At 45.6% G+C, this 15,000-nt stretch overlaps 1 protein-coding gene across 3 annotated transcripts in view; it reads left to right on the top strand.

Annotated features, from left to right (window-relative positions):
- LOC309400704 (X-linked retinitis pigmentosa GTPase regulator-interacting protein 1-like) overlaps nt 1-15,000 on the top strand; it is a 92,715-nt gene that overhangs the window by 17,055 nt on the left and 60,660 nt on the right. For 2 of the 3 annotated variants that reach the window (XM_081969334.1, XM_081969335.1), the window contains exon 2: nt 1,541-1,718. The exons of the other annotated variant lie outside the window; for it this stretch is intronic. In XM_081969334.1, coding sequence (XP_081825460.1) covers nt 1,712-1,718 — 7 coding nt within the window. In that variant the 5' untranslated portion in view covers nt 1,541-1,711. The remainder of the gene's footprint in view (nt 1-1,540; nt 1,719-15,000) is intronic. 3 annotated transcript variants of the gene reach the window in all.

Here is a 15,000-nt window from a genome sequence, read left to right on the forward strand (position 1 = left end):
GAGGGGATAAGATAGGATAAGAAAGGGGATAGAATAGAATAGAATAGAATAGAATAGAATAGAATAAGAAAGGGGATAGGATAGGATAGGATAGGATAGGATAAGAAAGGGGATAGGATAGAATAGAATAGAATAAGAAAGGGGATAGGATAGGATAAAGGGGATAGGATAGGATAGAATAAGAAGGGATAAGAGAATAGGATAGGATAAGAAAGGGGATAGGATAGAATAGAATAAGAAAGGGGGTAGGATAGGATAGGATAAGAAAGGGGATAAGATGATAGAATAGAATAGAATAAGAAGGGATAGGATAGGATATAATAGAATAAGAATGGGGATAGGATAGGGTAGGATAAGGCAGGATAGAATAGAATAGAATAAGAAGGGGAATAGGATAAGATAGAATAGAATAGAATAGAATAAGAAGGGGGATAAGGTAGGGTAAGGTAGGATAGGATAGAATAGAATGGAATAGGAGTTGGAAGAGACCTTGGAGGTCTTCAAGTCCAGCCCCCTGCTCAAGTGGAGACCCTATATCATTCCAGACAAGTCTCTTCTCACAAACTTCCAGTGTTGGGGCATTCACAATTTCTGGAAGCAAGTTGTTCCACTGATTAATTGTTCTAACTGTCAGGAAATTTCTCCTTAGTTCTAGGTTGCCTCTCTCCTCAATTAGTTTCCACCCATTATTTTCTAGTCCTGCCTTCCGATGCTTTGGAGAATAGATGGACCTCGTCCTCTTTGTAGCAACCCCCCTCAAATGTTGGAACACAGCTATCATGTCCCCCCATGTCCTTCTTTTCTCTAGATTAGACAAATCCAGTTCCTGCAATGATTCTTTGTATGTTTTAGCCTCCTAATCCTCTTTGTTGCTCTTCTCTGCACTCTTTCCAGAGTCTCTACATCTTTTTTTATATGGTGACCAAACCTGGATTCCATATCCTAAGCGTGGTCTTCCTGAGGCTTTATAAAGCAATATTAATGCTTCCTATAGGGAAGCAGTGACTCAGTGGCTAAGACGCTGAGCTTGTCAATCAGAAAGGTCTGCAGTTCGGCGGTTCAAACCCCTAGCTCCCAGTTCCTGTTACTTGTCCCAGCTTCTGCCAACCTAGCAGTTCAAAAGCATGTAAAAATGCAAGTAGAAAAATAGGAACCACCTTTGGTGGTAAGGTAACAGCGCCTTCAGTGTTGAGTCATGTCGGCCACATGACCACGGAGATGTCTTCGCACAGTGCTGGCTCTTTGGCTTTGAAACGGTGATGAGCACTGCCCCCTAGAGTCAGGAATGACTAGCACATGTGTGCGAGGTGAACCTTTACTGTTTACCTTTATTAATACTTCGTGTGTATTTCTGCAAAGGGAGGAACATCTGTTGTAACCGAAGACAACAGTCTTGGTTACAATCTGTCAATATCACGCTGTCTACAATGTGAGTCCTCCGGCAACCTGTTCTTTCATCCCCAAGTTAACTGGCCTTCTTCATGCTTTAAGGAGCTTAACGGAGGCTGGATTACAAATGGATTTTCTCATTTCGTTCCAGGAAGTATCTAACGGGAGCGAGTTTGAGAAAGGAAAAAGGCCAAAACGCTCGTGAAGGCCCAGCAAAAGGAAAGGAGGAAGAGGAGAAAGAAGAAGGCGAATTAGCCGACATTCCCGGGAGATTGGATCGGGAACAAAAAAACCTCTCCTGCTCTTCTCTGTCTGCGTGGAAATGGGAGGTGAGCCAACGAATATGTCCTTTCAATATATTGAATGAATGCTTCCGATGAGCCAATAGAGGAGTGGTTCACAACCTGTCATCGTCACAGGAGGTCTGCGAAGTCTGGAAGAAATGCTGTGATTTAAATCTTGGGTTCAGTCTCGGGGGTCCGTAGCCATGGTCCACGCCCACAAAAAGGATTTAAAGGGGAAGAAAATGTTAAGGACCCACTGCGATAGTGGAAGTCTAACATTCCCCCCCCCCAAAAAAATTCAGTTATTTCTAAAAAAACCTGTCTTTTGTTTAAGAGCAGAGGATAGAGTGACTGTTTGCCTCGGGCTCGCTATAAATCCCAATTGCGAGCCCCGTTCGCTCAAATCGATTTATTTTCATTGATTTATCTATGCGGTAATCGGATATGTACAGTATGTTTGATGTGCCGATTTTCTGAATTTAGATGTATCAGCAGATGGGATGGGCAAGGAGATAGAAGTAATAATACAGGTAGTCACCATAGCAACAGCGCTTAGACTTATATACCACTTCATAGCGCTTTACGGATCTCTCTAAACAGTTTGCAGAGTCAGCATATTGCTCCCAATAACCTGGGTGGTCATTTTACCAACCTTGGAAGGATGGAAGGCTGAGTCAACCTTGAGCCTGGTGAGATTTGAACTGCCAAACTGCTGGCAGCTGGCAGTCAGCAGAAATAGCCTGCAATACTGCATTCTAATCACTGCGCCACCCCGGCTCTTAATCCTTGACCTACAACCGCAATGGAGGCAGAGGCGGTATTCAGCAGGTTCGGACTGGTTCAACCGAACCCAGTAACGGAAATCGCAGGTAGTCCCGCCACCCACCCTGGCTTTATGCCGTTCTATTGAGGCACGGTTTTTAAGCCAGGCGCATGCACGGAAGGCACACACACACAAGCAAAGCGCTTGCGTGAAAGGCCGGGCACATGTGTGGAAGGGCGCACCTGTGACGTGGGCAGAATCGGTGGTAAGAACCAGTGGTGGGTTTTGAAATTTTTTAGAACCCCTTCTGTAGGTGTGGCCTGCTTTGTGGGAGTGGCTTGCTGGCCATGTGACTGGGTGGGAGTGGCTTGCCGGCCATGTGACTGGGTAGGCGTGACCAACTTGTAAAATGTGGTGAAACTCACTTAACAACGCTCTTGCTTAGCAATCAAAATGTTGGCTCAGAAACTCTGGCATTTGAAGGACACAAGTCTTAAAGCTGTCAAGTTACAAGACCCTTGCCCCCCTAACCCTTTAGAAAAAAAACACCCCGGTGGTGTTCAAACCTGACAGCTTTAAGACTTGTGGACTTCAACTCCCAGAATTCCTCCTCCAGTCATGTTGGCTCAGGAACTCTGGCATTGAAGTGTGCAAGTCTTAAAGCTGTCAAGTTACAAGACCCTTGCACCCCTAACCCTTTAGAAAAAAAACACCCCGGGAGTGTTCAAACTTGACAGCTTTAAGACTTGTGGACTTCAACTCCCAGAATTCCTCCTCTCGCTCTTCATCTTGATGATGTGCGGATGGGCGGGAGGAGGGAGCCGGAACCGGTTCTAAACGGCACTGTAGATTTGTGGAACCTCTTCTATAGAAGAGGTGAGAACTGGCAGGAACCCACCGCTGAATGGACCCCAAAATGTTGGTGGCTGTGAAACATTTGATAAGTGGATTTTGTCTCATTTTACGAACTTTCAGGCTGCAGTTGTTAAGCGAACCACGGCGGTCGTTAAGTTTGCAAGGCGGTTGTTCAGTGAATCTGGCTTCCCCATTGACTTTGCTTGTCGGAAGGTCACAAATGATGACACCTGTCCCCAAGCCACCACAACCGTCATAAATATGAGTCGATGGCCAAATGTCTGCATTTCGATCGTGTGACCCCCCCATCGGGGATGCCGATATGGTCATAAGTGTGAAAAATGGACATAAGTCACATTTTCAGCCCTGTTATAACTTTGGACCATCCTTAAACGAACTGTTGTAAGTTGAGGATTACCTCTCGATGACAGAAAAGGAATAAAATGCTATTATAAATGTTACGTGGAAATACAAGCACACGCCGGGCTCCACAATTTGCTATGAATTCCCCTTTTAATATAAAAATAAGCCTTTAACACACTTCGACCGGCCCTACTGCAGCTGCATAAACTAACCCACAAGAAAAGGAAAGAAAGTTCAAAGTTCAAATATCGAACTTGTCAATATACAAAATCCCATTTTTTCCATATTTTGGACCAGATTAGCATGAGTGACAATTTTGTTTGGATTCTTTAGTGATTGGCAAAGTTATAGATTGCATTTTGAAAAAAAAAAACATATTCAAATATGTGCACATGTTGATCTGTTACCTTCAGGGTTCCCCTCCTTATTTTAAATTTACCTTTGGGTCACAGGTAGAAATACGTTGTGTTATTTTGCATAGGTACAAATAAACTCTTATGAACTGGAGAGTGGTATACAATCCCACACCTTCGCCCCTGCCCAATACAGGAAGTCCTCGACTTACCACAGTTAATTTCCTGGCTGTTGAAAATTACCACAGGACCGAAAAAAGTGACTTACGATGATTTTTCACACTTACAACTGTCGCAGCATCCCTATGGTCACGTGATCAAAATCCAGATGCTTGGCAACTGACTCATGTCTATGACGGTCGCAATGTCCCAGGGTCATGGGATCACTTTTTGCAGCCTTTTTGTTTCCCACTTTCACCTATATTCTGCTTCCCTTGCAGCTTGACCAAGAAAAGAGAGGGTGGGGTGGAATCAGTGGTGGGTTCTGGGAGGTACGGCCTGGTATGGCCATACCAGTAGTAGCCGGGAGCAGCGGCCACAGTACCAGTACGGTGGCTTGTTTGGCCCGCCCACCCGCATTACATAGCTCTTTTTGAAGTAACTGGGCCAATTGCGCATGCACGCACAGCATGCGGTGCCTGCGTGATCTCTGCCGAGCAGCTGGGTGTCGCAGGGCGGTGGTGTGTGCATGCGCACGCAGGACACATGCCTGACTAGAACGCCCGGCCCTGTGTGCAGCCTATCGGTTGCAACAGGGTCTGGAACCCACAACTGTATGGAATGGCATCCAAGCATTGATTCCCGTGAGATATTGCTCTCATGTCAAGGACACCCCGAGCAGATGTCCCTGCATGGGCCGCTAGTTCCCATAACAAAATGAACAAAAGTGATTGGTGGATGTAATGTATTGTGGGTGGCCTGTGGGGAAAGGGGGAAATTAACTATGCTTGCTTTTGAGTGGGAAATCCAGAGCTGGTTTTGCTTCTTCTGTGCCAATGTGGTTTATTCATTATAGTTTATACTCTTGGTAATATAAGGTCCCAGTAGTCACTGAGGTCACTGAGGTCACTGAACAGTGGCTCAGTGGCTAAGACACTGAGCTTGTCGATCAAAAAGGTCGACAGTTTGGCGGTTCGAATCCCTAGTGCCATGTTACAGAGTGAGCTCCCGTTACTTGTCCCAGCTTCTGTCAACCTAGCAGTTCGAAAGCACGTAAAAATGCAAGTAGAAAAAATGGGAACTTTGGTGGGAAGGGAACAGCGCTCCATGCGCCTTTGGCATTGAGTCATGCAGGCCACATGACCACAGAGACGTCTTCGGAGAGCGCTGGCTCCTCGGCTTTGAAACAGAGATGAGCAACGCCCCCTAGAGTCGGGAACGACTAGCACGTATGTGCGGGGGGGATCTTTACCTAGTTTTTTTTTCTGGATTCGCCAACTGGATAGTCTACACTTTTGACAAGCAAAGTCGATAGGGAAGTCACGATTGCTTCACAATCGTGTTGCTAATATAACAACTAAGAGGATTCACTTAACAACCGTTGCAAGACAGATCATAAAATGGAGCATAAAACTCTGTGGAAAAAAGCAGAAGTGGCGGTTTTGGGCAATGTTATAAGTTCATTTTCAGTTGCATTTCTACGGACTCTGTGAAATTGCAACCCAACGGTCCTTCAGCAGGCAGAAAACTGGGCCAACCAATCTGTGCTTTCCTTGTGAGAGAATCCTAATAGCGAATATGGCTGACAAGGAATAGCAGTAGCACTTAGACTTATATACCACTTCACAGTGCTTTTACAGCCTTCTGTAAGCGGTTTACAGAGTAAGTCTATTGCCCGCCCCCATCTGGATCCTCATTTTACCAATCTCGGAAGGATGGAAGGCTGAGTCAACCTTGAACCTGGTGAGAATCAAACTACCAAATTGCAGGCAGCCGGCAGTCAGCAGAAGTAGCTTGCAGTACTGCACTCAACCCACTGCGCCACCGCTGCTCGTGATACAATGCCGTCCTTATTGTTATCCATTGTGGGAGGAGTTAAGGAAGGTGATTGGTGGATTCCCCTGGTTTTGTTTTTCTCTCGGAGTGTTTCCCACCTAGTGGTGGGAAAAAGAACTGCAGGTAGTTCTCGTTCAGCAACCAACAGTTCAGTGAATGAATCCAAAGTTATGATAGGTATGAGGAGGCTTAGGATCGTTCTGGCATCCTCACAGTCTAGTGATCCTGATGTGAGCATTTGGCAACGGATTCACAATTACCATATTTTTCGGAGTATAAGACACTCCAAAGTATAAGACGCACCTAGCTTTTGGGGAGGAAAACAAGGTGTGTGTGGGGGGGAAATCTGCCTCTGTCTCCCAGCAATTTGCCTCCTTGCAACAAACAGCAAACAGTACAGACGATATACCCTGTTTGTGTTGTTACATTTCAGACTAGACTTGTACAGATGTTGTTAAAATTGATGTGGCTTTCTGGAAGTATAGTTATTCTCTGCTATTTAGAAGAAGATACAATAGCACAGGGCCTCTTCAGATCAAGCATTTATTTTAAAAAGCGTCTTCATTTTCTTAAGTTGTCTTGAACAATAATAAAGCGGTCTTTAAAAAATAAGTCTAATAATGTGAACATTTTATAGGCATTTATAGTTATTGACTTACTTCCTTGCAGCAAACAGCCTGATTAGCACAAGAAAAAAAATCTGCCTCTGCCTCCCAGCAATTTGCCTCATGCAGCAAACAGCAAGTTTCACTTTCAATTTCAGCCTGGGCCTCCCGATCATCAGCTGTTTCAGGCTGCAGGGATTGCCATAGCCTGTTGCTGCCTCCCAAGCCCCATTTTCCCCGTTTGCTGCAAGGAAGTAAATTGCTGGGAGGCAGAGGCCAAAGGGTGGGAGGCCGATGGGTGCATGGGGCTACATTCAGTGTATAAAATGCACCCAAATTTTCACCCTCTTTTAGAGCGGGGGAAGGTGTGTCTTATACTCCATAAAATACAGTACCATACTGCCACATCTTGCAGTCATGCTATGGCCATTTGTGACATTCACTGTCGACTTCTGATAAGCGATGGTCAGAGAAGTCAATAGGGAAGCTGGTTTGAAGTTGCAAATAGCCATCACATGATATCACACCTAACACAACCCTGAGGAATTTGCCTAAGAATGGTAACTGATACTACAGAAACTGCCACTGTAATCCAGCACAGTCATGTGACATTATGCATCGGTTAGTGATAGAGTTCCTGGTCCAATTATCATCATTAAGTGAAGATTACCTGTACCACATTCCCCTCTGCTCATCTTCATACCTGTCCATGGGGCTGTGTTTAAATGTGGATTTAGCATTCTTTAAAAAAAAAAACACCACTAAACCCATGTTTAGAAACAGCCCAACTAGTGACACAGGAGAATATTTGTAGCGCAGGGTTGAACTGAGGGGTCCTTAGTGGTCTCTGAGCTCGATGGTTTTCTTACCGATGTTTCATTACCAAACTATGTTACATCAACAATGCTACAGTCTAACTGACGAGTCACAAAAATAGAGGAAGAACAACTAGAGTAGTCTCTCTCTCTCTCTCTCTCACTTCACACTGCACCTCTTTTCCAATAACATTATTTTGGCATTAAAAGGTGGCAAATGTCTTTAAAATGAATGAGGCCATGTTTCCATCAACAGTGGTACCTCGGTATCCACGGTTAATTGGTGTCAGGAGGCGTGTTGAGTACCAAAAACCATGAGTACCAAACAAATTTTTCCTCTAAGCAATTTCCAGCTTGTGCATCGAGTACTAAACAAACGGTGAGTACTGGGGCAAAATGTTTGTGTCAAAATGCATTGAGGGCCAAATTTGATGCGTTTCAAAGCAGTTGAGTACCAAAGATCCATTGTAGCTCTCCATATTTACTTCCCAGATACCCCAAAGCATTGCATTCAGCAAATAGGTATTTTTAGGTAAAGGCAAAGGTTCCCTTTGCACGTATCTGCTAGTCGGTCCCGACTCTAGGGGGCGGTGCTCATCTCCGTTTCAAAGCTGAAGAGCCAACGCTCTCTGAGGACGTCTCCGTGGTCATTTGGCCAGCAGGACTAAACGCCAAAGGTGCACAGAACGCCGTTATCTATTTCTCTACTTGCATTTTTACATGCTTTTGACCTGCTAGGTTGGCAGAAGCTGGGACGAGTATTGGGAACTCACTCCGTTTTGCAGTGCTAGGTCTTCGAACCGCCGAACTTTCTGATCGACAAGCTCAGCGTCTTAGCCACTGGGCCACCACGTCCCTAGATATTTTTGGTACTTACTATTTGTTTATGGATGTCTCCCTTGATAGATATTCCTGCCAACTCAAATGATGTAGAATTTCAGCTGCTTCAATAACAAAGTTTAATGTTCTTGGGAGGAACAGACAGACAACTGAGTCAGTCAGCTAGTTATGCAAAAAGCTCATTCGTGATGCAAATTTCTTTAGGACTCTTCATCCCGAATGCAAATCCTTTGAGTTAACTTACCATTTATATAGCAGCAGTTAACTGTTCTATTGTCTTCATCCCATTTCCTGATGGAAAGGGATGCAAAAATGAAAAACATCCAGTTCTTGCTTGTTTAAAAAGCGATCTTTTTTAAAATATATATATATATTTTTCCAAATCTGGCGGGAAGAGCAAGCAAAATGTTGGAATATTGTAAAGAGAATGGAATAAAATAGAATAGAATAGAATAGAATAGAGTTGGAAGGGACCTTGGAGATCTTCTAGTCCAACCCTCTGCTTAGGTAGGAAACCCTACACCACTTCAGATAAATGGTTATCCAATCTCTTCTTAAAGACTTCCAGTGTTGGAGTATTTACAGCTTCTGGAGGCAAGTTGTTCCACTGGTTAATTGTTCTAACTGTCAGGAGATTTCTCCTTAGTTCTAGGTTGCTTCTCTTCTTGATTAGTTGTCTCCCATTGCTTCTTCTCCTGCCCTAAGGTGCTTTGGAGAATAGCTTGACTCCTCTTCTTGTGGCAGCCCTTGAGATATTGGAACACTGCTTTCATGTCTCCCCTAGTCCTTCTTTTCATTAAACTAGACATACCCAGTTCCTGCAACCGTTCCCGAACTTCCGGGTTCCCCGTAGGTCCATTTTTTGCCCTCCGGAGGCTTCAGGGGCGTCCGGGCGGGGGACGGGGAAGCTGTTTTCATCCTGCCCAGGCTCCTAGAAAGCCTATGGAGCCTGTGGAAGGCGAAAAAAACGTGGCAAAAGTGGGGGTGTTCGCTGATCACGCACCTGCACGCGCATTTGGGGGTAGCACACATAGCATTATGGGTGTGGCACACCAGCGCACGACCCCCCTACGCTCCCCCCGCTTTTGGCACGGCAGCCAAAAAAGGTTTGCCATCATTGCCATAGCCTATTCCCTTTGCTGCAAGGAGGTAAATTGCTGGGAGTCAGAGACCAAAGGTTAGGGGCTGGTGGATGGGCGGGGCTATATTCAGTGTATAAGGCGCACTCAAATTTTCACCCTCTTTTAGGGGGGGAAAGGTGCGTCTTATACTCCGAAAAATATGGTAATTCTGCCTTTGGTCAGACTTTGCTGCAGGGAGTTTCAAAATATCCTGTCTTGAATGGATTTCTGCTTGCAGTCTTTGCTTCGTCTATGAACAGAGCTATCTAGATACTGGTCTTCCTTTTTCAATAAGCTGTTTTATTTCTTAAGTGCTGACATCTGCTGTGGCCTATTAAGGAAAGTGGGGGTTGCTTTCTGCCTCTAAAAAAATGTTTCTCCATTTCTCCCTTTGAGGAAATAGTCTGCCTTTTTTAAAAAAAAGTATTTCCCAAAATATTTCATTCTTCTAGGAGAGGGATAGGCCCTGACTTTCCAGAAACCCCATACCAGTGAGATTGGAAAAGCAACTTCTAGCCAGCTTTGGTGGATCTCAGGCTAAGGTCAGATCGACCTTGATTAGAACTTGGACAGGAGACCACTCGCATGGTGGGAAATCAAGATATATCTCTGAGAACACAACAGTAACCATTGACATCCTGTTTCTAAGGAAACCAGAAGGATGGTCCATAAAATGGGGAAATCAAGCTCTGTTCACGGGGGTCGTCATCCTTCGCTCTGATGACGCATCAGCTGTCTGGAGATTTCACATTAAAACATTGCATTGCCGCTATTCCGTGGTTTTGTGCTGAATTTCCATAATGTGATTGTGGGAGTTGAAAATCAATAGCCATTATGGTAATCATTGACTTATCACCACAATCGAGCCCAAAATTTCTATTCCTAGGAAGACAGTTGTTAAGTGAGTTGTGGCTCACCAACAGCCAGTGGAGCTGGCAGCACATTCAGATAGTGAGGAGGTTGGGGAGGAACATGAGCCCGTCCTGGAGTCTGGGGAAGGCTCTGATGAGGGCTCTGTTTTGGAGGCAGAGAGGGGGCCAGAGCCGTATGCCAGTTATCAGCTGCCTTCGGAGTCAGACATCAGTGAGGCAGAAGAACAGCTGGAGCTTGTTCCCAGTGTGCGCGTGTGCAGAGTTGCCAGACAAGAAGGGAACAACTAAGGAACAGGGGTCGACTTGGGAGTAAGGCCACAGGTGGACGATGAATGGCTCCTCCCAGAGGAAATAAAAGAGGAGTGAAAGGGGAGTGGAGTTTGCAGGAGACAATTAGTTCACTTTTTTGGTTCATTACACTCTGGGACTTCCTGCCAGGTTTTGCAGATATCACCCTGCAAAAGCCAGCTCTCCAAGCCAGATAAGATCTGTGACTGTAAATCCTCCCTTGAAAGACTTTGCTGGATGTGAAGGAGCTGTTCCCTTTGTCTGGCAACTCTGCGCATGCGCATACTGGGAACAGGCTCCAGCTGTTCGTCTGCCTCACTGATGTCTGACTCCGAAGGCAGCTGATAACTGGCATACGGCTCTGGCCCCCTCTCTGCCTCCAAAACAGAGCCCTCATCAGAGCCTTCCTTAGGCTCCAGGACTGGCCCATGTTCCTCCCCAACCTCCTCACTGTCCGAATCTGCGGCCAGCTCTCTCCACTGGCGGACCACAACATGGTATAGGCCGGGTTTCCTGCCTAAGCAGGGGGTTGAACTAGAAGACCTCCAAGGTCCCTTACCAATCTGTTATTCTCTACTCTACTCTACTCTACTCTACTCTACTCCTCTACTCTACTCTACTCTACTCTACTCTACTCTACTCTACTCTACTCTACTCTATTCTATTCTGCTGTCCTTGAATAGTAGTGTAGACTTAGAGTAACCTCTTTGGACAGATGGCAGTTGATTAGCAGTGAAGAAAATCCACAGAGACTCTCATGAATCTGTGGTGGGCGGGAATGCCAGATCTTCTTTTGGCTTCTCTTGCATTAGAAAAGAGACCTCAATCTGCCCGTTGAAGCAGAAATAGGAGAAAATCAACAGCTAACATGATTACTCTCCTTTAATTAACTCCTGCAGAGAGAACTTCAAAAGGGGAGTGGATGCCACAAATGTGACAGTCACGTTCTGCCTTCGTTGATCATGCAAATACGGACGTCTCTCTAGGAAGACGTTATACAGTATTTGCCTGAGCAGTAAAGATCCTGTATTTGCAAATGACACTCCGTGCAAATTCGTGTTCGTTTTCATGGCAAAGACTTTGTTGGTTTGTTTGTTTGTTTAACTTTTTGCTGATGTCCTTTCAGCAAAAGACCAGCAGGGCCAGCTTTGGGGAAATGGATTAGTTACAAGTAACTAGACCAGGAGTGGATTGCTGCTCTTGCATTAATGTTTTGCACGCACAAAACATCAACAAATGAAAATGAATTCAATTTGGGCAATGCAAATTGTTCTGCGCACGCACAGAACCGAAAATCAAGATGGCCCTGCCCTAGGAGAACCGGTTCGGGAGCGTAGCAGGCCTGGGTCACTGCCGATTCCGCGACACGGGCCGCCAAATCGCTACCAACTGGTCCAAATCAGTAGCAACTCACGACTGAACTAGACCAGGGGCAGGGACGGGCTGCTGGGGGTTCGCAGGGGTTCAGGAGAACCTCTAGCTAAGATTCTGTGCAGTTCGGAGAACCCCCAAATCCCACTCCTGGCTGGCCCCGCCCACCTTGCCCTTCCCAGGAGTCCCCACGCGGCCCGTTTTCGATTCAGGTAAGTGCAGCACACGCCAATTCATCTTACCATCAACTCCCCAAAACAATTATTGGCTCTTCTGCTCTCCATACACCATATTTGTACCTTATCCATCACTTTCTTCTCCCTCTCTCCTCCCACTCCCTACCTCCTTTCTTCCCTCTGTCATCCTTCCCTTCTCTACTTCCCTTTCCTCTCTCCTTCTTCACTCTCCCCTTTCCACTCCTCTTTTCTCTCCTCCTCTTCCCTCCCCCCTTGCCCTCTCTCCTACCCTCTCTTCTCCCCTTACCTCTCTCCTCTACTTCACACTCTTCATCTCATTTACGTGGTGTATTTCAGCTTCTGAGCGAGCTCCATTTTATGTTGAGGGTATCTGTAATTCCTTTTCAATATACGTATTTAATTTTAACATGTATTCTCCTCCTTTTTTAAAGAAAAAAATGGAACAAAAAAGTATACAGATACAGGTGAAACAAAAAATTAGAATATCGTGTAAAAGTTCATTTATTTCAGTAATGCAACTTAAAAGGGGAAACTAATATATGAGATAAGACTCATTACATGCAAAGCAAGTGAGTTCAAGCCGTGATTTGTCATAATTGTGATGATTATGGCTTACAGCTCATGAAAACCCCAAATCCACCATCTCAAGAAAATTAGAATATTACGTGCAATCAATAAAACAAGGATTGTACATAGAACAATATCAGATCTCTAAAAAGTATAAGCATGCATATGTACTCAGTGCTTGGTTTGGGCCCCTTCTGCGGCAATTACTGCCTCAATGCGGCATGGCATGGAAGCTATCAGCCTGTGGCATTGCTGAGGTGTTATGGAAGATTAGGAAGCTTTAATAGTGGCCTTCAACTGTTCTGCATTGTTCGGTCTCATGTCTCTCATCTTTCTCTTGGCAATGCCCCATAGATTCTCTATGGGGTTCAGGTCAGACGAGTTTGCTGGCCAGTCAAGCACAGTAATCCCACGGTCATTGAACCAGGTGATGGTGCTTTTGGCAGTGTGGGCAGGTACCAAGTCCTGCTGGAAAATAAAGTCAGCATCCCCATAAAGCTCGTCTGCGGAAGGAAGCATGAAGTGCTCTAAAATCTCCTGGTAGACGGCTGTGTTGACCCTGGACTTAATGGAGCACAGTGGACCAACACCAGCAGATGACATGGCTCCCCAAATCAACACAGACTGTGGAAACTTCACACTGGACTTCAAGCATCTTGCGGCGTGTGCCTCTCCATTCTTCTTCCATACTCTGGGTCCTTGGTTTCCAAATGAGATGCAAAAGTTGCTCTCATCAGAAAAGAGGACTTTGGACCACTGAGCAACAGACCAGGTCTGTTTTTCTTTAGCCCAGGTAAGACGCTTCTGACGTTGTTTGTTGTTCAGAAGCGGCTTGACAAGAGGAACACGACATTTGAAGCCCATGTCCAGGATCCGTCTGTGTGTGGTGGCTCTTGATGCACTGACTCCAGCCTCAGTCCACTCCTTGTGAAAGTCCCCAACACTTTTGAATGGCCCTTTCCTGACAATCCTCTCCAGGCTGCGGTCATCCCTGCTGCTTGTGCACCTTTTTCTTCCACACATTCCCCTTCCACATAACTTTCTATTAATGTGCTTTGACACAGCACTTTGGGAACATCCAACTTCTTTTGCAATTATCTTTTGAGTGTCAATGATGGTTTTCTGCACAACTCTCAGGTCAACCGTCTTTCCCATGATTGTGATTCCTACTGAACCAGACTGAGAGACCATTTAAAGGCTCAGGAACCCTTTGCAGGTGTTATGGCTTAATTAGCTGCTTAGAGTGGGACACTTTGAGCCCAGAATATCGCACCTTTTCACGATATTCTAATTTTCTGAGATTGTGGATTTGGGGTTTTCATGAGCTGTAAGCCGTAATCATCACAAGGATGACAAATCACGGCTTGAACTCTCTTGCTTTGCATGTAATTCGTTTCACCTTTTAAGTTGCATTACTGAAATAAATGAACTTTTGCACGATATTCTAATTTTTCGAGTTTCACCTGTATAGTCATTGTGCTTTTAAAACCCTCCCCCGCCCCAGCCTAATTTTGGCTGAGATGTAGCCCTGGTTACAATCCCCAGCTATTCTCATCATTGTCTTTATATAATTATACATCCTTACATGCCCCCAATTTGTGATTCTGTCCTTAAATCTCAATAGTTTCCCAGTGTAGGTGTATTTCACGTTCCCTCTCCGTTTTTCCATATCTTAGATATGAGGTTGGCTATGGAATAGCATACATGTGATTATATGTTATGAAAATGAAAAAATAAAAAAACTTTATAACAAGCGCAGGGCGCGCACGCAGTCTCGGGGAGGGCAAAAACCAGGCCTACCGGAAGTTCGGGATGCAGGTAAGTGCAGGGCCTCCGGAGCTTGGGGAAGCTGTTTTCGCCCTCCAGGAGTCTCAAAAAAAAAAAGCTCCAGAACCTGAGGAAGGCAAAAACTCACACACACACACACCGCTGTGCTGCAAGAGCCCGACTAGGCCACGCCCACTATAGCCACGCCCACCCAGCAACCGGGCAGAGGACCCCTTGCTAAAATATTTGAAGCCCACCCCTGACCAGGAGTGTCAAACTCAAGGCCTGGAGGCCAGATCCAGCCCGTTGGGTGTTTAGATCTGGCCTGTGGGGCCGGCCTGGAAAGAAGCAAAGGACCAGTTTGTGGTCCCTCTGCCAGCAAAAACGGAGCTCAGGAGGGCTGCATATGGCCCCTCCCCACCCCGTTTTCAGCCGCAACAGCCTCCTGCAGTCTTCTGTGAAAACAGGGTGGCGGGGAGAGGGGAGGGCTCCGTTTTGCTGGCAGAGGGCCATCAAGACAAACTCAAAGCAAAAGAAAAGGAGGAATGTTTCCCC

Source organism: Natrix helvetica, assembly GCF_964273705.1.
Source record: "Natrix helvetica genome assembly, chromosome: W".
NCBI lineage: Eukaryota > Metazoa > Chordata > Lepidosauria > Squamata > Natricidae > Natrix > Natrix helvetica.